The following is a 27832-nucleotide window of genomic DNA, read 5'->3' on the forward strand; positions in this document are numbered from 1 at the left end:
GTCAATGTCTAAAAGTGTTAATCACAGAGTTTTTCCATTTTTTCGATTCTTCTTTTTCATACCTCTTTTTAACTTTTTAACAAAAGCAGATAGGTGGCGCTCAATAACAATCTCTTTTCAATATTTTCAAATTAAAAAATAATGCAATTAAGTTAAAAAAAACATGCTAATTATAAAAAGGTAATAGGCTAAATATCTACTGCACATTAAAATTAATTTTAAATCTTGTTGTAGCTGAAGGCCACAGCCAAGGTTGGTTTTTGTTCTGCTGAAGAACTAAACGCAATTTGTCATATGACTTCGACGTTCAGTCAGCAGTGCTGCCAACATTGCCAAATAGTCCTCCATCTTGGGGCAGGTGATGTTTATTGAGATATAAGAAATTTGCAAAATATCGTAAATTTAATCTCAAAATGGGTTATTCTTTTGTTCCCATCACAGTTTTCACTGTTCTGTGGGGTGTAGTTGGCATTGTTTGCCCTTTCTTCGCCCCCAAGGGTCCTAACAGAGGGTAAGTTTTTGTCTAAATTCTTCGTATCCAAAATTCTAGTTTACGACCCAAATCTTACTATTTTTTGTTGAATTTCAGGATCATCCAGGTGGTGTTAATGCTAACAGCAGCTACGTGCTGGTTATTGTAAGTATTATGCTCTATTTCCTTATAAAATTATTGAGAACTAGTGACTCACTATCGTACAATTTAGTCTTGAAATTATAGACCCTTGGGCAACTATTTCCTAATTATTTCTTGTTTTAACTTTTGCTAAGGCATTTGAGAATGTTAGACAAAATTAGATATCTAAGAAAAAAAAATCTTGTTACAAAATTATACCAAAGTAAAAATACATAAAAATTGAACACATTAGTTGCCAAAATTGAAGCCATTAAACAGAATAATAATAAGGTCACCCGCTCAGTACCATCTAGAAAAAATTTATAAGAAAATATAGCCGCCAAAAAACAGATTTTCAGTGGGTGCCTTTTATGCAGGAGCTAGCAGGTAAATAAATGTAGCTATATTTGTTCCACATTGTAAAAATTGTGGCTCCTTAATCGGTGAAAGCCTCCTCTATTTCGTCCTCTTTGTGCCGTCTTGAGCTAAGTTGAGCCAATTGTTTTGTACTGTCCTCTCAATATCATTAGCCCACCTTTCTTTGGGCCTCCTACATTTCTGTTATGGTCCACCCCGTGTCTTTGTGTCTAGCTACACCAGCCCATTACCATTTTAGTTTTAAAGCTTTGTGAAGGCCATTTTAGTTCTGTTTATTATTTGTTATTAGCTGTGCCTGTGACTTTCTATGCGTGAAAATCATTTTGAATAATTTTTCTTGCTGTCACAACGTTTTTCATTGATACTCTACTCCTATTGGTTCTAGAGGGATGGTATATTATTATAGCACAAAGCCTTCCTCGATAAATGGCTTATCTAACTGAAAAATACATTTTCAAATCGGACCTGTAGTTCCAGAGATTATCATGTTTAAGCAAACAAAGATATGAAACTCTTTAACCACCTCTGTGGTTTAGTGGTAAGACCACCTGCTGCAGACGCAGAGGTCCCGGGTTCGATTCCTAGTGGGGGCAGAATTTTCTGTTTGGTTTGGTTGATGGTAGGGCTTGTTCCAAGTCTGCCTGGCTAGCTACGACAATCTTACCTAAGTCTGTCGCCATAACAACAATGTTAACAGCATTGTTGTGTTCTGGCAGTTAGAGGCAAAGATAGCCAGTTCCTCCGTGGTTGAGGATTCTGGGTGAAGCTCGCTTCGGCCTTCGGCCTGATCATCACTTACCATCAGGTGAGATGCGGGTCAAGAGCTTCCTCGTTGTGGATAAAAAAAAACTCTTCAATTCAAATGTTAGTGTGCAGAAAGCATCCTTATTTGTATTATTTTACTCTTTTCTATTTTCTTGTCTTGTATCTCTTGTCTTTGATTATATTTTTGATATCTATAGAACCCTAGTGTTTTATTGCTAAAAAGTAAATAAATAATTCCTATATGTTGAATATNCCAATACTATAAAACTTAAAATCCCTCTTGGACCTTAGGGAGGACCTGTGTAGAGGCACAATGAGGGCTATCGTTTTAGCGCTCACCAGTTTGCGCCACTGTAGAGTAAGGTCCTGTCACTTGCTAGTAGCGAAGACAGTGGCACCAACTGGTGAGTGTTAAAGTGGTAGGAGAACTATCGCATTTGCACTCATCGAGATGGCGCCACTGTAGAGTAAGGTCCTATCAATCGCCAGGGGTGCCAACTGTTAAGTATAAAAACGATAGCCCTCATTAGAAAGATTATTACGAAAATGTAGTACTTATTATTATTCTGTGCTAAAACATTGAATTTGTCCGTTTCAGCTGGCTGTGTGCGTACATGGCGCAGATGAATCCGCTCATCGGGCCCAGACTCAAGAACGAGACGTTAATCTGGATGTCGCAAACTTGGGTAAGTTCAATACGTAGGTATTGCTATGTTAAAACCAGTTGGGTATCTAAAGCCCGGTCGCCGAGCATGTAGAATTTCGTCCAATGACCCCAAGCTACCCATTCTTATCGCTCGCGCGTAATTATGTTGCTGTCGCGCTCGCACACTCACTGCGGCCGCCCGTCGCACAGTCGCGACAGCAATTTAATTACGCGCGAGCGATAAGGATGGGTAGCTTGGGGTCAAGAAATTCTATGTGCTCGGCGTCCGGACTATACAAGGTGGCAGGGCAAGCAAAATGCCACGGGCGCAAGAGGCCGAGCTCTGAAAAAAAACTAATATTTTACAAAATTTGATGTCACTGAAAATGAAAATTAAATGAATGAAAATGAAAATATTTATTGCCAAAATCAAATACATAATACAATAACTAAAAGACATACCTCCACACTAGGCAAAGCCTGTCCTGTGGAGGTGGAGGAAAGAATAATGATTTACAGGTAGAATTGGTACGGCTAAGCTAAAAGCAATAAATCAAAATATGAAAAGTACACAAAAGATGAAAAGGCATTACGGATGGATGTAGGGTGTGTGTGTAAAAGTGTAGATGTGTTGTGTATGTGTGTGTGGCGGGGGGGTATTTTTTCTTCAATTATTTATTCAAATCAAATTCCTCAGACTCATCATAAGTCTAATAGTCAACACAATGTTACTTCTACCATTGGTGACCGGCGATTTAGCCCCTTTTAAGAATCTGAATGTACAACACATGTTACAAGTGCATCCTGCCGGTCTTCCTGCTACATTTATGAGGTCGTCGGACCACCTTGTGGATGGACGCCTCAACGCTGCGTTTTTCGATGCGTGGCCTTCACTCCAGAACCTTGCTGCTACGTTTTCAAAGGCAATGTTAGTTTCCTAGAAAACCTCAGACCTAAAAGTTTTGACAAAGCTGTACTTTGTTATTCTTAAAATGTTTTAATGTAACTGGAAGAGTCTTAACATGCTGACTACAAAACACACTACAAGGGGCAATCAACATTGTATAATGAATGAACAATCAATGGATTCAATTTTTATTTATTTATTTACACACACACATTTACTATTGTTACAGTAATTACCTAATTAATTTAGTACACAGAAGTGGGACCTAAAACACTGTGGCTTTGTTAACTATGTATTGCGATAGCTTTGCAAAAATTTAAACTAGGCATGATTGAAAATTAATATTTATAGTCCTTTAAACTTTTTTTGATTTATAATGTCTTTGTAATTATACCCTACTTAATAAATTATGCTCTCTCAATGAAAAATCAGCAACTGTATTACTTCAGTCTCAAGATCAAGGATGTTTCCTGGGTAAAAAAGCAAGAGTTTTAATTAGTCCGTCAGTTAGCCTATCAAAAACTACTAGACACGTATTTTTCACTTTTTAAAACTAATGAAAATGTAAAGAGATAAAGCGTGCCCAAGTTCTAAAGAAAAGGCCCGTGACGTCAGTGAGTGCGTAAAAGTGCAGCACTTTTTGACGTTGCGCGGAACTTCAACGCACTATAACTTTGTAATATTATTTGTTTGATTGACAATTCAAAATATAGTACGTGTCCAATCTTTTTTTATATTAAAATTGACGGACTAAAAAAAATTTTTTTAGGAAACTAGCCTATTTGTAGTGTCTATTTTCATGTAAAACTTTAATTTAATAAGTTAAAAAAAATTAAAGAAACTTTTGCGAGACATTTCTGGTAGATCCATCTACCGGCAGCGACAGATCTTATCTCGTACTGTCCGTCAAATATATGCACACGCACTGGCAATCAATAAATTAATTTTATCTGTCACGTGAGCAAGCCGCACGCGCATTTGTCATCTGTGAGTAGTGTTGCACTTTTATTCTCAGTAGGTATAATGAAATGTTTAAACCCATCAAAAACAATACTTGTCAAAAAAACCAAGTCTCGCAACTCAGTTGTTCTACGGTAAAAAGTTGTGAGATTTATGTAATACTAAGTCCAGGCCAGGAAATCTTTAACGTTTTACATAAATTATTGACTTGGCCATCGCACTAAATAATTTAATTTACACGTGTTTTCATGCAATCTCATTTCTTTTTGTATTTTGTAGACAGCAGTTATGTATCTAGAAAACTGGACCGAAATTGAAAAATTTTACTCGACTTGGCGGTTGCACTACCGTGCCCCCAAATATTTTAGTTTTTTCTTGATTCATACACCAAACACTACTTATATTCCAAATTTGAAGCTTCTAGGTCTGCTAGAAGTGCCTTAGAATTTTGATGATCGGTGAGTCAGTCAGTGAGTGACAAAATTAAGAAACTTTGACCCGTTATAATTCTTAAACTACTGGTTCAAATTGAATGAAATTTGAAATATACCGTGTCTTTACAATGCCTGCATTGCTAATGAAAATAAAATTCAGCCTTCTAGTTTTATCCACAATGAAGTTACAGGCGGTCGAAAATGGCCTGAATTGCTTCGAGAAAAGGATGGTACGGCCGTGCCGCTTTTTTGCTCGACTTGGGGCACTGCCGTGCCCCCAGATAATAATAAATACTAATGCCGACATAGCCCGACGGATTAGCAAGCTGAAGTGGCAATGGGCAGGGCACATAGTACGCAGAACTGACGGCCGATGGGGCAGCAAGGTTCTGGAATGGAGGCCGCGTACCGGAAAACGCAGCGTGGGAAGTCCACCTACAAGGTGGACCGACGACATCGTAAAGGTAGCAGGGAAGCGCTGGACGCAGGCCGCTACCAATCGATCAACGTGGAAAGCATTGGGGGAGGCCTTTGTTCAGCAGTGGACGTCCTATGGCTGAGATGATGATGATAATGAAATGTTTAAATAATAATACTAATGTACTGCATTGTCCAGTTCCAAACTATGTACTACAGGACACAACACGGTTTACACGGTACTATTTAAGAAGAATCTCCCCGTTTTTATTTATTTTGTTTTATTCAGAAAACAAGCAGCTTGCGAATACAAAGTCTTATGTTAAAAATGGACACTTCACACGTCATAAACTCGTACACAATTACACACGTCTAGTCACGCGAAGGCTAGTACAGTCGACTGCATAATATTATCAGACAGTTTAACCAGAGTAAATACAAATGAGTAGGTCATCTTCATAGAAACGCACCGAGCGCGGTTTGTATGTGAGCGCGCCAATACGTATGCGGCGCGCACGCACACACTGACAAAAACTAATTTCAACAAATACTCATTTGTATTTACTCTGGTTTAACTTTCCCCCTCGACAAACTTGGCCTTCACTGGATGGGTTTTTATTTGCGGTCAAGCTGTAGATCCTGGCTACACAGGAGTTGCAGCGGTGGGGACGAGAGGTGGGAATAGTACTATATCAGACTGTATGTTTATTTTTGTTACATAATGGCATCTATTATGACTATGTAGAGGCCACAGTCATCAACTAGGTGCTAGTTGTAGTACAGTCAGGTTCAAATAGTTCGTGACACCCAAAGTGGGCAAAAAGATGTAGTGAGGGATGTTTCCTGAGTAAAAACGCAAGGGTTTGAATTAATCCGTCAGTTAATTTAGTTTCGTTTCCATACTAATGAAAATTGTGTTAGATAAAGATAAAGTTCAAAGGAAGAGTGACGTCCAGGCGTGGTTAAAATTGTAGCACCTTGTGACGTCATGTAGAACTTCAACTCACCATAACTTCGTAATTACATACTAGACTTGTTTGATTGACAAATAAAAATACACGTGTAATTTTTTTTTTTTTTGATAATACAAACGGACTAGTTTTTTTAGGAAACTAGCTTGTTGTAACAAAGACGTGTTGGGAACTTTTTGGCTACTGGTCCGTGGAATGCGCGTCCCCTCCCCCAACCGCGATTAAACGCAATTAGTTAGTGATTAAACGCAATCAATGTGTCTTATTTTACTGAAATACACATTTTTTATCAATATTAATAAATAAAAAATATTTTCAATATAGTTTGCTATAGTTATAGACGCTTCCTTTCGAGTGACGTCATATCGCCAGCGGCAAACTTATCGCGAACGGATAGTACTTTGGGTGTCACGATTTATTTGATGCTGACTGTACGTGCAACGTAACTCGATTGACATTGACCGCCAGAAATAAACTTGCCGTTTTATCGTTCCCGCGACTACTGCGTGCGCGGGCGCATAGTAAAGAGGTTTTATTGCGCGTATTTCTATTTATCTGGGGTAAAATACCTAAATAAACATGCAGTTGGTAGTGCATTGTCGTTTAGTCAAGATTTGTTTTTGTTTTCGAAGTTGACAGTCATTTGTTTGAACTATTGCTGAACAAAGATCTCACTCCCAAGGATTTCCTTGGCCGGTCCTGCACTGCCCGCATCCAGGTTCTTTCCGCGGCCTTCACTAGTTAGTTTAGTACAGTGGTTCTTAACCTTTAAGTCATGAGGGACCATTTTACCAAATTTCTGTCTTGTCAGGGACCACCTCAATCGGTCAAAACAAGTTTGACTGCAAAAATCAGTTAAAATTGGTTTTGACCAAGGTGTGCAAGTGCACTTCGTGGACCACTTGGAATGCCTCCAGGGACCACCAGTGGTCCGCGGACCACCGGTTAAGAACCATTGGTTTAGTAAGTCAGTGCTTGAGATATAGGAGCGGCACGGGCAGTAGATCCTGACTACACAGGAGTTGCAGCGGTGGGAACGAGAGGTGGGAATATTCCCGTTTAATTACTGACTGAATTTACGACCTGATCAGGACACAGGATCTTCCTTCCTGGATGAAGCCGCTTAAAACTAGTTACCAGTTGCTTTGGGACTGGGTGACACTGCTTACTCATTCAGTCTAAAAAAAACACCCTCCCGTGTAGGGTTGCCAGGTCCAAAAACACAAAAGCCGGACTATGTGCTTCATTTGGCCGGACATTTTAACCTAAAAGCCGGACATGCGACGGGGGGGGGGGGGGGGGCAATTAGTGCCTTATTCTGTGGCTCGACTTTCACCTGGCGCGGCAGCCAAATATTTTGGCCGGACACGCAATCAAAAAGCCTAACTATGTCCGGCTTTACCCGGACGCCTGGGAAAACTCTACTCCCGTGCCGCGTCCATACCTCAGGCACTGGCTGAGTTAAAAGATAGGGCTACTACTTAGGCGGAGATAGATTTCTTCTTATCAAACAATACCATATTCTTGACAGTCCCCTGAAACAAAGGTGAGACACGGGTTTGGAATTAATGCCCGTTTTCACCATCAATCCCTAATTTTTAATTGACCCCTATGAAAACAAAATTCCTGTTAGGGTTACCATAGACCCCACTTAAAAATTAGGGACTGATAGTGAAAACAGGCATTAGTCTCTTTTAGAAAACCAATTTAACCCCTTAACTAGGAGAAGAAATAGTAGAAAAGATTTTTCTCATATCTCGCTGAAGTTCAAAATATGATGGCATCAATTTTATTCTGCCATCACTATAGTTGAACGATTCTGAAACGTCAACTGGCAAAACGGAACTATTATGTATTGATAGTAGCGTCCTCCTGTAAATGTCATTTCAGTGTTTTCCAACGTGGCGAAATTAGGAACGGTCGCGGGAAGAGCCCGGATGCGGGCAGCGCTGGACCGTTAATTGTGGAAAACCTTGGGGGAGGCCTTTGTCCTTGTTTTAGATTAGTCATTTGGCTGAAAGGAACGAAATTGGGAACTAATATAAACGAGTTTAAACGCCCTCCTGTCAATGTCACAGCTGGGACAGTCATTGTTGGACAACCATCTATCTATACTAATATTATAAATGCGAAAGTAACTCTGTCTGTCTGTCTGTCACGCTTTCACGCCTAAACCACTGAAGCTATTTTGATGAAAGGCATAGAGATAGTTTAAGTCCCGGGAAAGGACATAGGATAGTTTTTATCCCGGTTTTTGAAACAGAGACGCACGCGATAATATTTTTCTGTGACAGACAAAATTCTACGCGGGCGAAGCCGCGGCCGGAAAGCTAGTAGTTAAATACATAGAGCATCTTGTGATGTGTTTTTGTTTTCTGGTAGCTGTTGCGTGAACCTCTCCTACCCTTGATCCTTGAGTTCTACTTACTCTAAATATATCGGCGGACGGTCGCCAATGAATGCCGGCCTCGGAACTAGTCAGCCGTCGTTCAACAAATGAACGAATGTTATTGTGGCGCTCGCGATTCGATCAAACTTCTATTCAGGTGGAATTGTTATTGTTAGTGATAATATACAATAGTGACTGAGTTTCTTGCGCTGCTTCTTCTCAGCACTGGCCCATTTATTGTACTGCAGTGGGAGGGTACTGGGACGTGTAAGCCTAGGCGCAATAGACCGTTGATTTTTCGTCGGCCGATAGTTTAGTCGGGCAGTTGATCAGTAAGGGCATGTATGGAAGTGCGCACATTACACCATTTGATTTGATCGATTCTTCATACAATTTAAAATTGGGCACAACTATCGGCCAACTAAAAATCGATGGTCTACGCCTAGTCTAATAGTGCTTTTTAAAAGTACAGTCAGCAACAAATAGTTCATGATACCCAAAGTGAACAAAAAGTTGACAACAAAACCCAAATAGAGATGAGACGTATTTACTAGAACAGATCCACACACTAGGTATTTTACAGTACTAGGCGGCACCTATTCCATTTAAAAAAATACTTGATCCACCTAGTATTTTATAAATTACACGATTTCCGACCCTACCCTGAAAGTAATAGAGGTTATTATTGCGTAATCCGTAGTCGTGTATTACGCGCACCTAGTATTTCTCGCTAAGCTTATGTGCGAACGTAGAGATTCACTCCGTCTCTGTCTAACCAAACAAATTTGAGCGCGACGAAGCAAACGCACACAAACGTAGTCAAACCATATTCATGTAAATAAGAAAAAAGTATGTAAATATTTTTATGAAATTGATATCTTTTAAATACGCCAACTTTTAAGTTGACAGTCCAAAGCCTGTTGAAGTATGAAGGGAGGAATTATATTATTATTCAATTTCAAATTGCATTATTCATACTACGGTTGTATCTTTTCAAAGAAAATTGTATTTTAAAGTCATATTACTTGGATTAGTCCGCACTAGTCGCGTCAAGTATGCTAAATTACTACGTACTAGGTGGAACAGGTATTTGGATCGAGTATTAATAAATACTTGGAATAGGTGCACCTAGTATCAAATTTACCTAGTATAACCCATCTCTAAACCCAAAGACGTGTATCCAGGAACCCTGGGTGCTACTACCTACATCGCCTATTCGGCATTATACTTACGCTTGGTTTACGCCTGTTGGAGCTCACAAAAAATACCTTGTTTTGTTAGACAAATTATTCTAAAAATCTCGTAAAAAGTATTTTGTATCAATTGATGTAGGTATTTACCTGCGCATACGTCATCCAAAAACGACAATACTGTCACGTTCGCGTAAGTTGTAATGTGTGTGCTAACCTTCAGTGTGTATGCTAATGAAAGTGAAAAAACGTAGCATTTCTTGGGAGAATCCGAGCAGACAATACGTGAAATAATAATTCACATTTATCTTGGTTGGTTTTTGAATGTAGTTACTTCGTCAATGAAGTGACAGGTTCTTACTAACCTTAACTTCGAACTCTTTCTATGTTCTTCTGATTAATTTCCTTGCGGGTCCAATGTAACACTCCCGGGACAAACTTGGCCTTCACTGGTTGGGTTTTTAGTGGCGGTCAAGCTGTAGATCCTGGCTACACAGGAGTTGCAGCGGTGGGAATAGTCCCGTTAACCAACTGTAGCCAACGGGACGACTCGTATTCCCACCGCTGCAACTCCTATGTAGTCAGTATCTACAGCTTGACCGCCAATAACCCAACCAATGAAGTCCAAGTTTGTTGTGATAGTTAAACTGTCATTGGACCAACAACTGAATTAATTTTTAAGTGACCCCTATGTGGTAACATAACTATAACAGACATTTTGTTTTCTATGGGGTCACTTAAAAATAAGGGATTGATGGTGAAAACGGGCATTAGTCTTTCTTCATAGATTTATTTGACGCACTCGCAAGCGACAACGTTCAATGCAAACTAGCACTAAGCACACTGAAGACCAATGATGAGTTCGAATTCGAACTGTAGCCAAGAAATACCTTGATTAACAGAAAATGCAAAGAATTCAATTCGTACGCGACTGCAATCCGCATTCAAAGATCATGCAGTGCACTCTGCCAACACGAGTGGCAGTCACACGTGAAATATGACACGTGAATGCGTGATGCACTTTTTTTGCGTATGCACACAGACCACTTACCGAAACAGATGCCAAATACTCACATACTAAAATTGTCTAAAATACTGAAGTTACGGTTCCCGAGTAACGAACTCCCTGTTAGGCTCGGTTTCCACCGAAATAGGGGGGAGAAGAGATGTGTTTTAAAAAACCAATGAAGTTCGTTATTTCCACATCTCCACTCCGCTTTGTTCATCAAAGGACCAGGCCTAAAATGGGTCAATCCCCACTCTTCCCGTGGATGTTGTAAAAGGCGATTATGGGAAAAATCAGACCTCCCCAATGACCCCAACTCGTCTAGCCAGTGTGGGGAGTGTAGGCCAAGCCCTCCGTTTGTCTCTTGTAAATTGAAGTCGTGTTTCTGCAGTACAAACCAAATGACCTGATGATGACAATGTGTTCCTGTCATGCGTGGTTACGATCCATTATATCCTCTACCTCAGTGGTTCCCAAACTTATTTAGTCTACTGCCCACTTTGAGAATAAATTACTTTTTAGCGCCTCCCATTTTTGTAGTCAAGAGTCGAGCTCAGTCGATGTCTAAGAGTCCTCCTAGTAGATGACGCCTCCCAAGCCTCTACACAACGTCCCGATTTTTATTCTGGGTCTCTTACCGCCCCCTTTTAAGCCTGCAGCGCCCACAAGGGGGCGTTATCGCCCACTTTGGGAAAGACTGCTCTACCTCTATGAAAAAACATCCACTACACTAGACTGTGTTTCCCCATCATTGCTATAAACTCAGAAAGCCGAGTCCAGACGGGTGTAATGTAAGATTACGGGTAACCTGTGGATTTACATGTAACTTGCTGCCCATACTATTTCCATTACACGATACATTACATTACGCGTTAAACCCGTCTGGACCCGGATGAAAGTGTAAAAATAACTGAATCATTAAGTTAATAAAGGTGTCTGAGTTTCTTGCGCTGCTTCTTCTCTGCGCAATTTATTTTCCCGAAGCAGAGGTAGCATTACTGGAACACATAAAAAGCCTATTTGCAGAAAATAAATGACTTTTCTGACTTAATGCTACTTTCTATAAGGCCAAGTGGTCTGTGTATGGAAGCTATTTGGCTCGCGCTCGAATTGAACCGACAATGTTAGTTATACACTTTTATGGCAGTTTGGAGTGGAAAGGGAGCACGGTGAATTGTAGACATTTTGTACGCCAAAAATATTTCCTCTTCGATTTGTATTTCCATGTTGACCGGTTGGTAGCGGCCTGAATCCAGCGCCTTCTGCTATGTCCTCACTCAGTAGTGCTCACTCATGAGCTATGATGCTAATTGCAACCAAATTAAGCACCGAGTCCGGCGTTTGTGTTTGGACCAACATGCAAATCATTGGGGGAGGCCTACGTTCAGCAGTGGGCCTCATGGCTGAAATGATGATGATGATGATCACAAATGTGACCAGCTGTGACAATGACGTGGTTCCAAAATCATGAAATTCGTGTGACGTAATTTATCTATGGCCCGTTAACATCACAGCGATAAGTTTTTATTATTTTAACATGCTTTTTCATTTGTTACAGGGAAACGACTTCAACAAAACCCAAGGTTAAATCGAATGAAGAAACAGTCTTCAATACCATAAGTAATTTATTGCTTATTCTCCTACCAATTGTATGTAAGAATAACAAGAGATCCGTATCAAGATAAGAATACACAATAACCTTCCTTCTGGGCAATATATTCAAAGTTTCAAACTTGTAATTTTAACTTAACTATAGTCTGGTCTTCTACGTAAGTGGAATTGGAATTCTACGTACTCAGAGACCGGGCTTTAATCAAAAGCGTGAATGTACACTCAAGTTTTTATCTATGTTTGAGTACTATTAATATCTGTATAATGTCACAATCCTCTGGAAGTTAATAAAATAACGAAAATATGTATGTTTAAAAAGTACCTACATTGGCATTAACTTTGATTTTATGCTTTGATGTTTAAAAAAACTTTGTAAGCGGTTATCATTCCATGTTGTTGCTGTAATGAAAATTGTATGTAAAAATGTATTAAATAATAATAATTGTAGATAAATATTTTATTTCAATAAATTTATGTGAGTTGACAAAGATGTTTTATTAAATATCCTACTAATTCATGTAACAAGAGCTTTCTAAGTTTTGCTGCTTTTATATTATTGTCTTAAAAGAAATATTGTTTTATTGAACGAAATTGTCAATCATAAGAACCACTTTCGAAGAATGTAGGAGGTACTTTTAGTACGATTATAGTACAAGATGACTACAAATAAATATAACTGACATTGAAATTGAAAAAGTGTCAGTGGAATTCAGTGGATTGAATACCTACCTATAGTATAAGATCCCGCTATACAACGACCTTCACCGAGATGCTTATTTGATGAAACATATTTTATATTCAATTTAACATGTCAATAATTATATTGCTTAAGGGTTGCCTAATAAATTTCAGTCCAGGATATGATTAATTAATCATTAAAAAAAGTTTTATTTTTAAATATTTCATCGGTTTGATTATTAAACAAACTCCATACCAATCGAAAGTATGAAGCCCATAGAATATGCAAACGTTAGGTTGCCTATTCTTTTCCAGTCATAACTCTCGGGTTGCCAGGTATAAATAGGTAAATTGATAGAGCATTTTGCATCGGTCTGATAATTTAATCAAATATAAATGAAAATAAAGATTATTTCATTATGAACACGGTGGTATAGGGTTGCCTGCGAAAAATCAGTCCTGAATGACGGTTGTCGAATTTTGTAAAGTGAAATTAAAACTGAAAGGTGACATTTTTCGAGTAGTTGGCAACATTTGGGAAAGACGAGTTGTATGAGGCGTTTGTGTGTCTTGTCAAGAGGTGTCGCTTGGGTGAAGAAATTTCTCCAGTGTTGCCATGCTTTCGGAGATTTGGTCCAAAAATGTCGAAAGTGGAAATAACGACTTCCGGTCAAAAATTTGGATGACGCCTCCTGCAAAAGGGTCGTACAAATGACATTTGACCATTTTCATCTCGATCACCTGGCAACACTTGCAGCTATGGGGAAAAGTATTTTTTTTCGACATGGGTGTCTTTAAAGTTAAGGACGGACAGAAGGAGATATGGCAGAAAAAATCCAAAAATGGGGTTTGGTCGGTTATACGACCCAGATTATGGGAAAAATCCGAAAATTCAGAAAATCAAGATGGCGACCGAGTGAGCGGTCATTTTGTAAAAAGTTTCAGATTTCTGATTTTTCAAATGCATTTTTTGGGCAGTTGGCAACATTTGGGAAACTCGAGTTGTATAGAGCGATTACGTAGTTTGCTAAGGAGTATCGTTTGGAAAAACAACATTTTCCAGTGTTGCCATACTTTGAAAGATTTGGTCAAACATGTCATTATTTACGACAACGTCCAACATATAGAATTTAAGAATTTTGTACACCACACAGAGGTGTAAGTAAAGTCATAAAAAACAAATTGCACAATCTTTAACCGTGAAGAATGACCGAAAGTTAAGTCAGTTAAGTGATTAACGTTAAATGAGATAACAAAACGTTAGTCGTTATCAGTGCGTTATCAAGTTATCAACTCCAGACTAAATCTAGTCGCAAGGACATGATTGCCGCAGCAGTTATCTAATGTCATAGCCATAACTGTATTGTTTGATGCTTGTGAGTATGTGTAATTAGTTCTTAGTAAGGTAATTTCTTTTCCCCTTTCTAGAAAAAAAGCGTTGTGCAGAAAAGTTCTCGAGTGGCGACTACGGGCCGGAAGACGTAGTGTGGGCAGGTCCTGTTTTATACCAGACCATCAAGAAGAATCTCAAGAATCAGCATCATGTGGTCGTTTTGTCACGGGAGTATTCCCACCTCTCGTTCCCACCGCTGCAACTCCTGTGCAGCCAGGATCTTCAGCTTGACCGTCAATAAAAACAAAACCAGTGAAGGCCAAGTGTTTCTAGGGGGAAAGTTAAACTGTCATTGTACCCGCAACGAAATTAATCAGAAGAACATAGGGGGTCGGCATACGTAGTGTGGGCAGGCCTCCCACTAATGGACCGACGATCTGGTGAAGGTCGCGGAAGATGTCTGGATGCAGGCGGCGCAGGACCGGTCTTTGTGGAAATCCTTGGGGGAGGCCTTTATCCAACAGTGGACGTCATTCAGCTGAAACGAACGAACATAGGAGTTCGAAGTTAGGGTTCGACTTCCCTCCAGTGCAAAGCGGATGACAGGTGGTCTTTTTGTCTGCATACTTATTTCTTCCTAAGATACGCTTAATATTCTGAGCTCTAGCAGCAGATAGCTGAGCTGTAGGTATTCTATCTACACATCTACCAAGTAAAAGCAGAGAAAAGCATCGTCCTTTCAACGCGCTGTCATCTCTGCCATTGGCCGTCGTCAAGTACAGCTTAAAATAGTCACGTGATATATTTAGGTTACATAAGGCCGCCGGTCAAATGCTGGCCATAGTCGCACGCGCAGCGGGTTGGCGCGCAGCCAACTATTCTACGCTGTGGTGATCATATGTGGTCCAAGGTCGCGCGGTACAGGTCAACCGATATTTAATTTTAAAATGTTATATAACGTGGAGAAGGTAAGTTACGTAAAATGGATTGGGATTGGGAGTGATCGAACGGGAAACGTTAGGTCCGCGCCTGCGCTTCTTTAAAGAGGTCAGGATGTCGTAACAGCTTCCCCCTACTATTGAGCAGGGATAGCTTGCCCAAAGGCTGTGCCAAAGGGGAGTCTAGCTAGCGGCATTATGTCTAGATCTAGACTCTAGAGTTCAACGCTCGAATTATTAAGTTTGGAGGTGACTCTAGGAGGAAATGTTGAGTGATCCTTGGAGCATCTGTTTATAACCACTATAAAAGGACAATAGATAGGTACCTACCAGGAGATATCTTGTAGACCCTTTATTATGTAGTAGGTATATGAAACGAGTACCTTTATCCTGCACTCGTGCATAAAAAATATTTACCTTATACAAAATTCAGTCTACAAATGTACCTACTTACCGTCTGTGTAAATGTACCGATGCTATACCTACCTATTCTTTTGTAGGAACAATAGCAGTCTATAAATAAATCATAGGTAAGAAAACTCAGACCAAAATTTTGGTGATGATTCGAGTAGGCAAAAGGGTGATTTCGTTAGAAACAATAATAGAAAATCAAAAGGATAAAACATGTTGACTTAACAATTACATTTTCCAGGTTTTCTTTTATTTTTCCAGGTTTCATTTGGGCCACGAGCTCGTCTAGACCCATTGACTTGGCAAGTGAATTGTCTCAGTAAAACATGACAACGATTGCGTCACTTCAGTGCCCATGCAACTTTCAGTGCGGCATATTGATCGACCGTGGGCCAGGGACACCGAACTACGTACCTATGAAGTTAGCAGCAATGTTAGCAGATAATTCACTTGATCACTTGCGGTAGTTGTTATTTATGTATGGCATGCCAAGAGGGGGTAATCCTGGAAGGCTAAAGCATGTTTTATCGATTTTACTCTTTTCAACGACTTTCCTTCTAAATGCTTTAGCCTTTCACTGGAATGCTCAACGCGTAGGATCTAATGAGGGTTTTCGCGATTGGAAAATCCGCCCGCATTTGGACCTCGCGTCTACGTATTGCCATCTGGCGGATTTTTCAATCGCGAAAAACCCTCATTAGTTGGCTAGCAAACCAACGCGATCACACGCCATCAGCCGGCGTGCAGCGATGGCGATCCAATGCATTTATGTCTGATCGCCATCGCTGCACGCCGGCTGATCGCGTTGGTTTGACTGAACCTTTAAGCTAATTAAGCTAGGTATCTGTCCGTGATCAAAGAAAATGATTCCTTCCTTAATTTCGCTTGTTCTCAACGAGTTCTGTTTGCTGTTCCTTATTAGGAAAAATATTTTACTTTAACCCTACCTCTTAGATTAATAAAACCCCTACCTGTGTTTCGGGACAATAAATGGGCCTGCTGAGAAGAAGCAGCGCGAGAAACATCGTCAATAAAAAGTCATCGTCAATACATAGTACCTAATCGTAGTAGGTAAGTAGTACTAGCAGTACTAGTCAGTAGTTCATGACGACAATGACGGCGCCTTGACAGCGACCTTGCACGTTATTATCGTAGAGTCCGCCTGCCAGGATTTATGTAACCACCGTCTATCACAAGCTGATGACACAAAGTGTTACTTGGTCAGCATCCGTCAGCTGGTAGGTACATTATTTAGCATGTATAATAAGTAGGGGCACGGTAGGGGGGACCGAGGAGTGTTGATAATTGTCGAGTTTTTGGAACAACAGTGCGCGTTTTTTAGTTCAAATCTCGAACTAACAAATAAGTACGTGCTGTTGTGATCTCGCTGCATAGTTAATTAATAGGTTTCCACTTGCTACTCATCAAGTAAGTAAGTACGATACCCAGGCAGGTAGTAACAACGCCATTGATAAAAATGCAATGTTATATATTATATCGTATCATCATTAAAATGTATGCCTAATTTTATCACGTGTGACTAAAATGCTAAAAGTAGGTGATTAGGTAACAGATGTTATCACAAGATCATATCCTTCTGCGTACGCTATCGCTTATCATCTATCTCTATCACCATTCATGTGAACTGTGAAGGGTTGACATGTTCTCAGCACTGCCCCATTTATTGTCCCGAAGGAGTGGTCTAGGGTTCTCTTAGCTGAGTTTTAGGCTGACACTGACACTGTGTAGGTTTGTTGTCGACACGATAAGAAGTGCCTCGAATGTTCCTGGGTATTTCTCCGGATCTGGATTATTTAGTTGATTACCCCGACCTTTTTTATTTTTGAATTTAGAGTAAGTTTAGGTAAAACATTTCAAAATAGACATAGTTACGTGCATATTTTTTATATTGGCCCATGTGTAGCAAGCAGGAATAAAAAGTTATGTGACATCAAAATTTTCATGGTCGGGGTAATCAAAGTTGGGAGTCAGAGTAATCAAAAATAAAACAAAATATTTTATTTTCTAAGGTTTTTTTAAGTTATGGTGAAATAAATGTTATTAAAACTAGCCATTTGTTATTCTGATATATAAACGACAATATCGTAAAGTTTCAACAATATCTATTGAGTAGTTGTTGCGTAAAAGAGTAAAAAACTTTCGCTTATACATATAATATTAGTGACTCAATGTCCTATGTCTCCTATATGGGACAGAAGGCGTCCACAACTCAACAGTCCTCCATCGCATTCGGTCTTGAGCTTCGCGTTTGATCTCGCTCCAAGTCTTGCCGATCTTCTTTGCCTCGTCTGCTACAGTGCGCCGCTATGTTTTTTTGGCGCGACCACGTTTGCATTTTCCCTGGGGGTTCCAATCTAGAGCCTGCTTGGGGATATTATCGGGGTCCCTTCGGAGAGTGTGGCCGATCCAGTTCCACTTGCAGCGTTTGATCTGCTGGCCGATCGGTATTTCGTAGCAGCGTTCCAAGAGTTTGCCGTTTGGAGATTTTGGAGAATTCGGCGAATACAGCGGTTGAAGAAGATCTGCAGCTGGTGCGAGATAACCTTAGTGGCCTTCCACGTTTCACACCCATAGAGCAGAACTGATTTGACGTTGGACCCGAATATTTTGATCTTGCGTGGGTCAATTTCCGTAATTGCCATACGGCTCGAAGTTGTGCGAAGGTAGCTCTGGCCTTGGTAATGCGCGTTATGATGTCCTTTTCGGTACCTCCAGGCTCTGACACGATGCTCCCGAGGTAAGTAAAATTGTGGACTCGTTCCACAGCCTCTGCACCAACGGTGTGCAATTCCTCACACCAGATCGCATCTCTTGGGTCTTCCGATACTGATACCCTTGCTTTACCCTTTTTCGGCACAATAATTAGAAGCCCCTTATGCCAGTCATCTGGGAGTTCCTCTTCCATCCAGATGTTTTCGGGGACAGGTGTCAGGACGTCGACGGCGGAGTTTACATCGGCTTCCAGCATTTCTGCGGTGATAAAGTCAAGTCCAGGGGTCTTGCCAATTTTGAGAGACAGGATAGCCTTGGTCACTTCGTCGCGGGTTGGTGGGTTAACGTTGACGTCGAGTAGCCTAGGTGGAGTAGAGTGTCTCAGGTCCCACAGAGGCTCAGGCGTGGTGGTGGCGACTGTTACACCGGTAGGGCGGAAGATAGGATAAGATATTATTATCATTAATAATATGTATTAACAGGATTTTATATTAGTAAATGTTTATTTTTGCTTAATAAACGTTATTTAGTTAATCATTCATTAGTAAAATTACAGTTCTATTGATTACCCGGTGACAAAAGTCGGGGTAATCAAGGTCAGGGTAGTCAAAAAATTAAGGTTTATCCTGAGCCCTGCCCAATCTGTAAGTTGAATCCCAAATGTTTTAATACACAAAAATGCGGTTACATGGACCATTATTCCTGTACATTCTCAAAAACTTTCCATGTAAAGAAACCTAAAAAAACAGGATAGAGTAATCAACCGTGCACTGAACCAAGGTCTGGGTAATCATATTCTTATCTCGATAACTCCGAAATCTTGCGACGAGTCGCATTACCGGACACCTCGGCATGGAGGCCACCACTAAAGGTTCACGGGGGAGGATAGAGCTCGTTTCTAAATTGCGTAGCTAGCGACGTAGGCGCACATTAGCGACGTGTCGGGGTAATCACGGTTAACGCCCGGACATAACTTCAAATAGTTATTTTACAAAACCTTTTAGTGATATAGTTATATCGTATTTAATTTACCAATGTTTATTTAATCAGTAATCGATTACATAAGCATTGAAAGCGGTAATAATAACGGATTAATTTATACGAGCAAATTTGTTCTGAAATCGGGAGCGCGGACACGCCGTGGTAATCAATTTTTGACGACTTACGATTTTTTTTTAATTACTTAATTAACTATTATTAACTCTCTCTGTGGTTTAACAACAAGAACCAAAGTTATACTATTAGATAAAAATATTTGTTACTAAAATATTATGATATTCGGGTACTTTTTGGCCCCGGACACGTGATTTTCTTGGCCGGTGGAATGACCCTCCTCAGTGTTTCACGGTTTTCACACTTCATGCCCCGGGAGTTTTTTCGTGTTACAACTCGGAGTGCATGTCCCCGGGAACATCACGTGGTTGGTCAAAATCAAAAATATTTAATCACTTTAGACCACAAGTGGCACTTATGTCAGCGACATGTTCCGGAACATGTTGCTCCATTTGTTCCCTAGTAGTGTAGATTAGATATCCGTGGCCTTTTTATCACGCTGTAAATGTATGCCATTATCATTCAAACAAGGAATAATAAGTCCATAGATGTCATCTTTAGGTTTCTGGGTTACAAGTTTACTTTCATAGGTATTATACATACAGATAAGAGAGTTAGTTCTAAATTGATAGAGATAGACCTACGTAACTAGCAGATCGTAAATCGTAATTATCTAATTAATAATTAAGAACAGTTCACGCGCATATTGTCAACCCTAATGAGCTAGCCAACGACACGTTCTCTGATAACTACTGATAAGCAGCTCATTATCACATTCCTTTTAATTCTGCCATTTCTGACTAAACAATATAATTTATGTTTAGGCGGTTTCTTCCACTGGTAAATTACTCGAAATTAATTTTAGCTGCGTTCAACAATCAAAAAATTTACATGCTCGGTAATATTTTGATCATTAGTCATTACCCAAGTTTGATTTTTGCTTTTGTTTGAGTTAAGAGTAATAAGAATTAAGCTTTGACCTCCCGGGCTATACAGAACGCGCGCCGCGGAGGATTCAGTTGGAGGTTTCAGTTCTTTGGGACAGACCAGCGAACTTTTTAGGGCGCTGGGAAACGGGACTATTCCCACCTCTCGTTCTCACCGCTGCAACTCCTGTGTATACCTACCACAGTAATATCTACTAGTATCTGTGATACCTACCCAGGAATACCTTGCAGGGTCCAATGACAGTTTGACATTCCCCGGGACAAACTTGGCCTTAACTGGGGGTTTTATTTATTGGCGGTCAAGCTGTTGATCCTGGCTGCACAGGAGTTGCAGCGGTGGGAACGAGAGGTGGGAATAATCTCGTCTGTAATATTACACCGTGTGCCCTCGTAGCTAGTAAGTATGATCATTGTGGCTTTCATAATGAAGGTAAGGACAATAATAGCAAGGCTATGTATGAGCTAGGCTGACAGTCAATACAAACTAAAATAGATAATCTATTAGAAGGAAAATAGCCTATTAGAAAGAAAATATTTCAAGTTTAGCTAAGGATCTAAGTACGAGTAAGTATGTTACTCATACTTAGTAAAGTAAGTGGTAGTATACGTTACCTAAACCTACCTCACTTTCTGGACCGCAGTAAAACCTATGGATGGACGATTTCGTAATCATTGAATTCTGAAGCATTCTCGCAGCCAGAACATCCCTACTAATATTAATTCGAAAGTAACTCTGTCTGTGTCGCTTTCACGCATAAACCACTGAACCGATTTTGATGAAATTTAGGATAGGGCTAGTTAAGTAGTTTGAGTCTCGATATTTAGGATAGTTTTTATCCCAGTTTTTTAAACAGGGACGCGCGCGATAAAGTTGTCTGTCACAGACAAAATTCCACGTGGGCGGAAAGCTAGTAGGTAGATCCATAAACAGAAATGGTAAGTTCTAGAACTGCGCCGCTCGGGACTAACGATCAATGCCTCGATAAAGGTCGCGAACTCACGACCCAGTAACCGGCTGTTATGTAAGGACTGTCCGTATACTAGTACATAATATATTTGTTACAATTTCAGCAAAGGACATTGTCAGAAACCGCCTAAAAAACCGCCCAAAAACATTAACCCATCATAATTATTTTCTATTTTTTTTAATACATTAAGCACCCTTTCATTCTAATGGACACTTAATTTTTTCTGAAACCTTCTGGATGCAGTCAGCGCAGGACCGACCGGGAATCCTTGGGAGAGGCGCTTAAATTGGCTGAAACGAACTTCATAATATTCTTTATTGGTTTGAGACTCAGTTCCCTTCCATGATCTGAGGTTTGAGACCATGATGTCAAACTCTGAGGATGAGTGAGGTGGACCACAATAGACCATGACTGTTTTAACTTGCTCGATGTGCGATTTTCTTCATTCTTCCTTCCTCTCCAGAGAGGAAATTAGCTAGCATGTTCGCCTCTAGATAAATAATTTTACTTATATGTTTAATTTTTATTTATAAATGTTCATCTTTCATCTCTTTCTTCCAATTAGGTACAAACAATTGGTCGCACATAGTGACACTGGCTTGAGCGCTCGCTATCCGACACCGCATGTCCTCGTACACTATCTACTTACATAAGTAACCATAATCTTACAAATCTCGTGACATTCCTTTACGCGACATGTTCTACACTATTTTTATTCTACTTTCTACGCGATAATGTTCCTGCTCAGTGGATTTAAATCGAAAAATAACGTTCAAAAGTTTTAAAAAATAGATTTGGCGCACTTGCTCCGTTTCCAACTTTCAGATTGTGTAATCAGTTGACATACTTGCTACTCCAAATCTGTTGCTACGTTTTCAGGCTACGGAAATCGTGATTGATTTTCAATTACATAAACTACATAAAGGTAGGTACGACGATGTTCCCAACAATCCCAACCCAACTTATATTCTAAACTTGAATGCACAGCTTGAATGGAACTGATTCTGTGTTTCGACAAGTTAGTAAGATGATAATGATTTAACTTTAGGCACTTAATTGCTCGAGTCTTTTAATACTCAAGCAGTGGCGGATTTACCAATAGGCCAAGTAGGCCAGTGCCTAGGGCGGCAGATTTAAAGGGGCGGCAAATTTAGCAAATTTTTTTTTACAGGAAAAAAATATATAATTATACGTATACCTACACAATCCATATATAAATAAACGATTAATAAACGCACTGTAATATATATTTAGGTACTTATGTGATCATGAATTTTAAAATATACCAATAGCGTTTCAATAAAAATAAAATAAAAAAACTCTTAAGTAACACAGGATCTTCGGAGCCTAGCACGAGCACCATCTCTCCACAACTCCGTGTATATTGTTTTACAGGGTAGCCCAGAAGAAAATTCACTAATTTAAGGAAACGAAAACTGTACATTTTTGTAGAACTTAAGCTATTGCAATTTAAAGGAAATTTAGTGCAATTTATTTTAAAATTTACTATCTTTTATCAATTTTATCGTACATGTGATTCCCTTGACGTTTAGAACATTCGGTCAACATATGATCAACATTTTGGAAAACTTTCGTAAGCCCTGATGCACACGACGCCGCTACCGCGCCGCCGCCGCGCCGTCGCCGCGACTTTGCACTGTTTATACGCGCCGCGTGAACACCGCAGCCGCGCAGCCGCCGCGCGCGTAATTATGCTTTGTTGGCACGGTGGCAGCGCGGAGGCGGTTTTACTCGGTGCGTATGAACAGTGTAGCGGCGCGGCGACGGCGCGGCGGCGGCGCGGTGGCAGCGTCGTGTGCAGGAGCCCTTAGAGTTACCTCAAAATGGATTCAGGATGGATGAATGCTGCAGAGTTTTGGATTATTAGAGTATACTCTGCTCATAAGGTAACCTCACAAAAAGAAGTCTGCTGGAATGAGATTAGCGCTTCTTAGGGGCAGTGAGATTTCACCACTGCTTAATTGGTTTGTTGCATTAAAAGGATGATTATTTTTGAGAACGCTATACTGGTAGGCTGAAAAGCTTTTTGATTTCAAAGCTGCAAGATTTGCAAGGTTATGACCGGAGCACTTGGTTTCATCAAGATGGGGCTACGTGTCACACTTCAACTGAGAGCATTTAGATGGTAAGAGACATGTTCCCACAAAAAAATAATTTCAGGCAGGGGTGACATCTCCTGGTCACCAGGAAGCCCTGATCTCACTCCAGAAAATTATTTTTGTGGTGTTACAATAAGAATAGAGTATCCCAACTAATATATTAATATTATAAATGCGAAAGTAACTCTGTCTGTCTGTCTGTCTGTTACGCTTTCCCGCTTAAACCTCGCAACCGATTTTGATGAAATTTGGCATAGAGATAGATTGAGTCCCGGGAAAGAACATAGGATAGTTTTTATCCCGGTTTTTGAAACAGGGACGCGCGCGATAAAGTTTTTCTGTGACAGACAAAATTCCACGCGGGCGAAGCCGCGGGCGGAAAGCTAGTACTTTTATAATCCAACAACCATGCAGCAACTGAAGCTGAGCATTCGGAAAAAAATTGAAAATAGGTTTCAAAGTAATTCTGACGAACGCATTCCAAGATTTTGATGTATGTTGTTCGAATGTTGTAAGCGTCAAGGAAATCTCCTGGGCGATGTAATTTAATAAAAGTAAATTTAAAAATCAATTGCATTAAATTTTCTTTAAATTGCAATAGTGAAAGTTCTATAAAAATGTAGGTACAGTTTTCGTTTTCTTTAATTTTGGGCCTGTTACCCTGTATTACCAAGCCTTGGATTATATTATACTGGATATAGCACTTCGCATGGCTCTGTGCACATTCATCAGGTGAGAAGCTTTTCTTGCTTAAAACGGGTTAAAAACTATCTACCATCTTCTTTAAGTCAAGAAAAGCTTTATAGGCCAGTAGAATTAAACACAAAAATGAATTAAATCGGAAATAATTCCTACTAAAGATTTTAGTGTTTTAATGGCTTCATTAGTTGCCCATAAAGGCTCTTCTAGGTTTTCGACGGAGTTGTGCTTAAGTGGTGGGTGCCCCCGAAAGGGGCGCTTTTTCGGTTTTCCGGTTATACTGCGTAAAGGACTTACCCTATCGAAAAGTGGTCTTCCTGACGGTTAAAGGGCATTTAATCCTGCATTAAATAAGACCAAATTCATGTTTTGAACAAACCGTTCTCGTGCAAATGTTCGGCAAAGTAGAAAATATGTGTATAATTAATGACCCTCTCCACGTCCAATGGCTCGTTACCCGCAGGCTTCCAAGTCTTGAAAAGGAGCGCCTCAACCAGTGTAACCCTATCAAGGCTTACGAGTTGGATGCGCCTATCCTTGTTCGTCCTAGCCGTTCCTTAACTGCGATTGCTGCACCTCTTCCTGGCACTCACCTGAACGACTCTGTGACCTAATGTGGCTGCCCCTCTTCCAAAAAAAAAATGAAGCCATTAAAGCAATAAAATCTTTTGTAGGAATTATTTTCGATTTAAAATCTAATTCTTCTGGCCTATTAATGCATAGAGTCAAAACTTATGAAAAATATTTCATACGTCGATATAATTAATGATTTTGCAAATTTAAAATCTTGCAGGAAAATAATGTAAAACTTATTTGATCTCATTGTCTGTCACCATTAACTGAATTGTTAACATGTTATATTATAATAGAAATTGTTTGTATTGTTTTTAAACTGTTAAGTCCAATAAAAAATATTTACCAAAAACAATGCTTACTGACCACACATTATTTTGTCTGTATTCATATAGTGTAGGTATTTTTAAGTCATGCCTTTGCCCACCTTAGGATTAGTACACACGACAGCACATCAGGTTACCCATTTTTGTTGCAAACTCGCCCCTATTACAACTGCACAAGAACCCACAGTGGTTACGTTGACGTGCCGTCGTCCGTACATACTGCTGTTTTTAGGTCAACATTAAACTCTTCATTACATAGCGGGTTGCAATAATAATCTAGTAACTGACAGAAATATCATTAAGTTCACAATCATACTAATAACGGGATTAAACTAACGTAGGTATTGAATTTCAAAAGTCAGTAGGTAGGGGCGGCAAAAATTGAATGGCCTACTAGCGGCAAATTTGTAAATCCGCCACTGTACTCAAGCGACTTCTTTTTTAAGACAAAATGACCACATTTTGGAACCCGCTGTGTGAGCCTGTGTGCGATCATCGCATTCAATATAAAATGCAAAAAATCAATCAATTTTAGCTGAATGTGTGCTTATGCCCTAAGAAGGCTCACTACACCAACTTGGAAAATAGTTTCATTCAGATGCAGCCCGTAAAGAAACTTTTAAAGTAGGCAAATTATTAGATAAGTACCTAAATATTTTCTTGAGGAGATCCGTAAACGAACTAAAGTCCCTGACATAGTCCGACGGATTAGCAAGCTGAAGTGGCAATGGGCAGGGCACATAGTACGCAGAACTGGACGGCCGATGGGGCAGCAAGATTCTGGAATGGAGGCCGCGTAGGTACCGGAAAACGGAGCGTGACACGTCCACCCAGTAGGTGGACCGACGACAACATAAAAATCGATCGACATGGAAACTTGGAAAGCATTGGAGGAGGCCTATATTCAGCAGTGGACGTCCTATGGCTGAAATGATGCTGATGATGATGATGAAATATATAAGATTTTTTACAAGTGAGTAGCATCCAAAATAAATGTCTAAAAACAATGTAAACAAAAATTCGAATCGGTTATCCAACATGACTGCGATTGCCAAGATAAAAATAAGTGATCTCTTCCGGAGGCTACAAACATTCTATTCTTTAAACACATATATTAAAGTAGGCTCATACTCCAACCAAAGCACTGCTAACTTTTTCTTTCTGCTTCTAAAGCTGAAGAACACGCACTGAAGTGACGTGGAATTTTGTTTTACTTAAGTAGTTACTCTAATTTGGCAAACTACCTAATTTAGATATTTAGTTTGGAGCAAAAGTTAAGAAGCAAAGAAAACTGGGCTAGGACGACGACGTACTTAAGTAGGCCGTTAAAAGGTCCGTTAGATCGCTAAAAGCGTTAAAAAAAGTAGGTACTTACCTACCTAAAGCATTGTTAGTACGGGGCAACGAGCCCAATGCCACGTTCGACCATTTCTTTTGACAGTATGCTCACTCAGGTACCAAGAAAACCATTTTTTGTTCACATTCTATGGTTACTGCTCTATGACCATGGAAACATCTGCCATATTGGGTTGGGTGGGACAACTTTGGCAAAGATTTTTACTTAGGCGAAAAAACTCGATTGACCATGTCATGGAACAAAGCGAAGCTTGAACAAATAAAATCTGGGATCTGAAAAAATATAATACCTACCTACCTAATGTATTAAATCTGATTTTAGATTGTAACAATAATCATCATCATCATCATTTCAGCCACAGGACGTCTACCTACCTACTGCTGAACACTCCTCCCCCCCAGTCTCATTTGTGGCCTACCTAGTACCTACTTATCGAAAAAACAATATAGTGACCTAATCTAGTTATTCTAAATAACTATTAGTTATGTAAGTAATGGGTAATTAATTAAAAATTAGCTTCATTAGTGTGACATCATTTTGGAGTTCCGGAAACGTATTGAATCTTTCTCTAATAGCGACTGATGATGACGCATCCATCTTAATGTCAGTAACCCGGGTGACCACTCATACGCGTGCATTTCTGGCCTCTACTGTGACGAGACAAGAATTATATCAGCGTGTAGCCACGTGTAGCAGTCGCGTTGAATTTAACATAGCGTCATTTGTCTGATAAACTGTCTGCATGTTACTGGATCATTCAAGTATCAATTAACTTTGGTCAACTTCAAACTGGCTGATACTAAAAAGAAATTAGAGACCTTAGATATGCTGTAGGTGGTGCAGGGTGCTGCTACGTAACAAAAAATTCTTGGAACTACTGTTACAGCAGGCCTGGCCAGTAAATACAACCATAACTCGCTCTTCCAATACTTCTTATTAACTTTGTTTGATGACCCATATCGATTGGTGTGTCAGCGATTGACGTTAGTTTTCGCTATGTTTGGCATCCCCTGCTATTACCGGGGTCCGGGAAGAATAAGGAAAATCATTAGCTTTTTTTTATTTAACACTTGAGGACTCGCGCCTTAATTTGTAACATTCATACTCGCTACCGGGTGCGCTGGACCCAGTATATAAAATCCTATGTATTTTTCAAAAACTCTTAATAAAAGTGAAAACTACTTTATTGGAAGGATAATATGATATAAACAAAGACAAAATAATAAACCAAATATGTAGTCATATTTATTGCGTTTTTCTAAAATAACAACTTATTAAAAAAAATTGAAGGTTTTTTTTGCAAAATGAGGTTATTTTTGAATTTTTTTGTAATTAAATATTTTAAAAAATACCTTGTTTATCTTAGTAAACTACTATGATTTGCCTACTTATACCAATAAACAATTAAT

At 39.7% G+C, this 27832-nt stretch overlaps 1 protein-coding gene across 1 annotated transcript; it reads left to right on the plus strand.

Moving 5' to 3' along the window:
- Positions 1 to 285: 285 nt before the first annotated feature.
- LOC114358068 (V-type proton ATPase subunit e 2) lies at positions 286 to 12580 on the plus strand. The gene is made up of 4 exons (XM_028311940.1): positions 286 to 511; positions 590 to 637; positions 2355 to 2442; positions 12235 to 12580. Exons 1-4 carry the CDS (start codon positions 414 to 416, stop codon positions 12262 to 12264), a joined length of 264 nt encoding a protein of 87 aa, XP_028167741.1. The 5' UTR covers positions 286 to 413; the 3' UTR covers positions 12265 to 12580.
- Positions 12581 to 27832: the final 15252 nt, after the last annotated feature.

This window comes from Ostrinia furnacalis, unplaced genomic scaffold (genome assembly GCF_004193835.3).
Source record: "Ostrinia furnacalis isolate ACB-3 unplaced genomic scaffold, ASM419383v2 OfSCF3657, whole genome shotgun sequence".
NCBI lineage: Eukaryota > Metazoa > Arthropoda > Insecta > Lepidoptera > Crambidae > Ostrinia > Ostrinia furnacalis.

Excerpts from the sequence above, each read along its gene's own strand:
- LOC114358068 (XM_028311940.1), top strand. The coding sequence starts at position 414 with ATGGGTTATTCTTTTGTTCCCATCACAGTTTTCACTGTTCTGTGGGGT. Across the intron at positions 512-589 it reads CCCAAGGGTCCTAACAGAGG|GATCATCCAGGTGGTGTTAA; the intron begins GTAAGTTTTTGT and ends GTTGAATTTCAG. Across the intron at positions 638-2,354 it reads GCAGCTACGTGCTGGTTATT|CTGGCTGTGTGCGTACATGG; the intron begins GTAAGTATTATG and ends TGTCCGTTTCAG.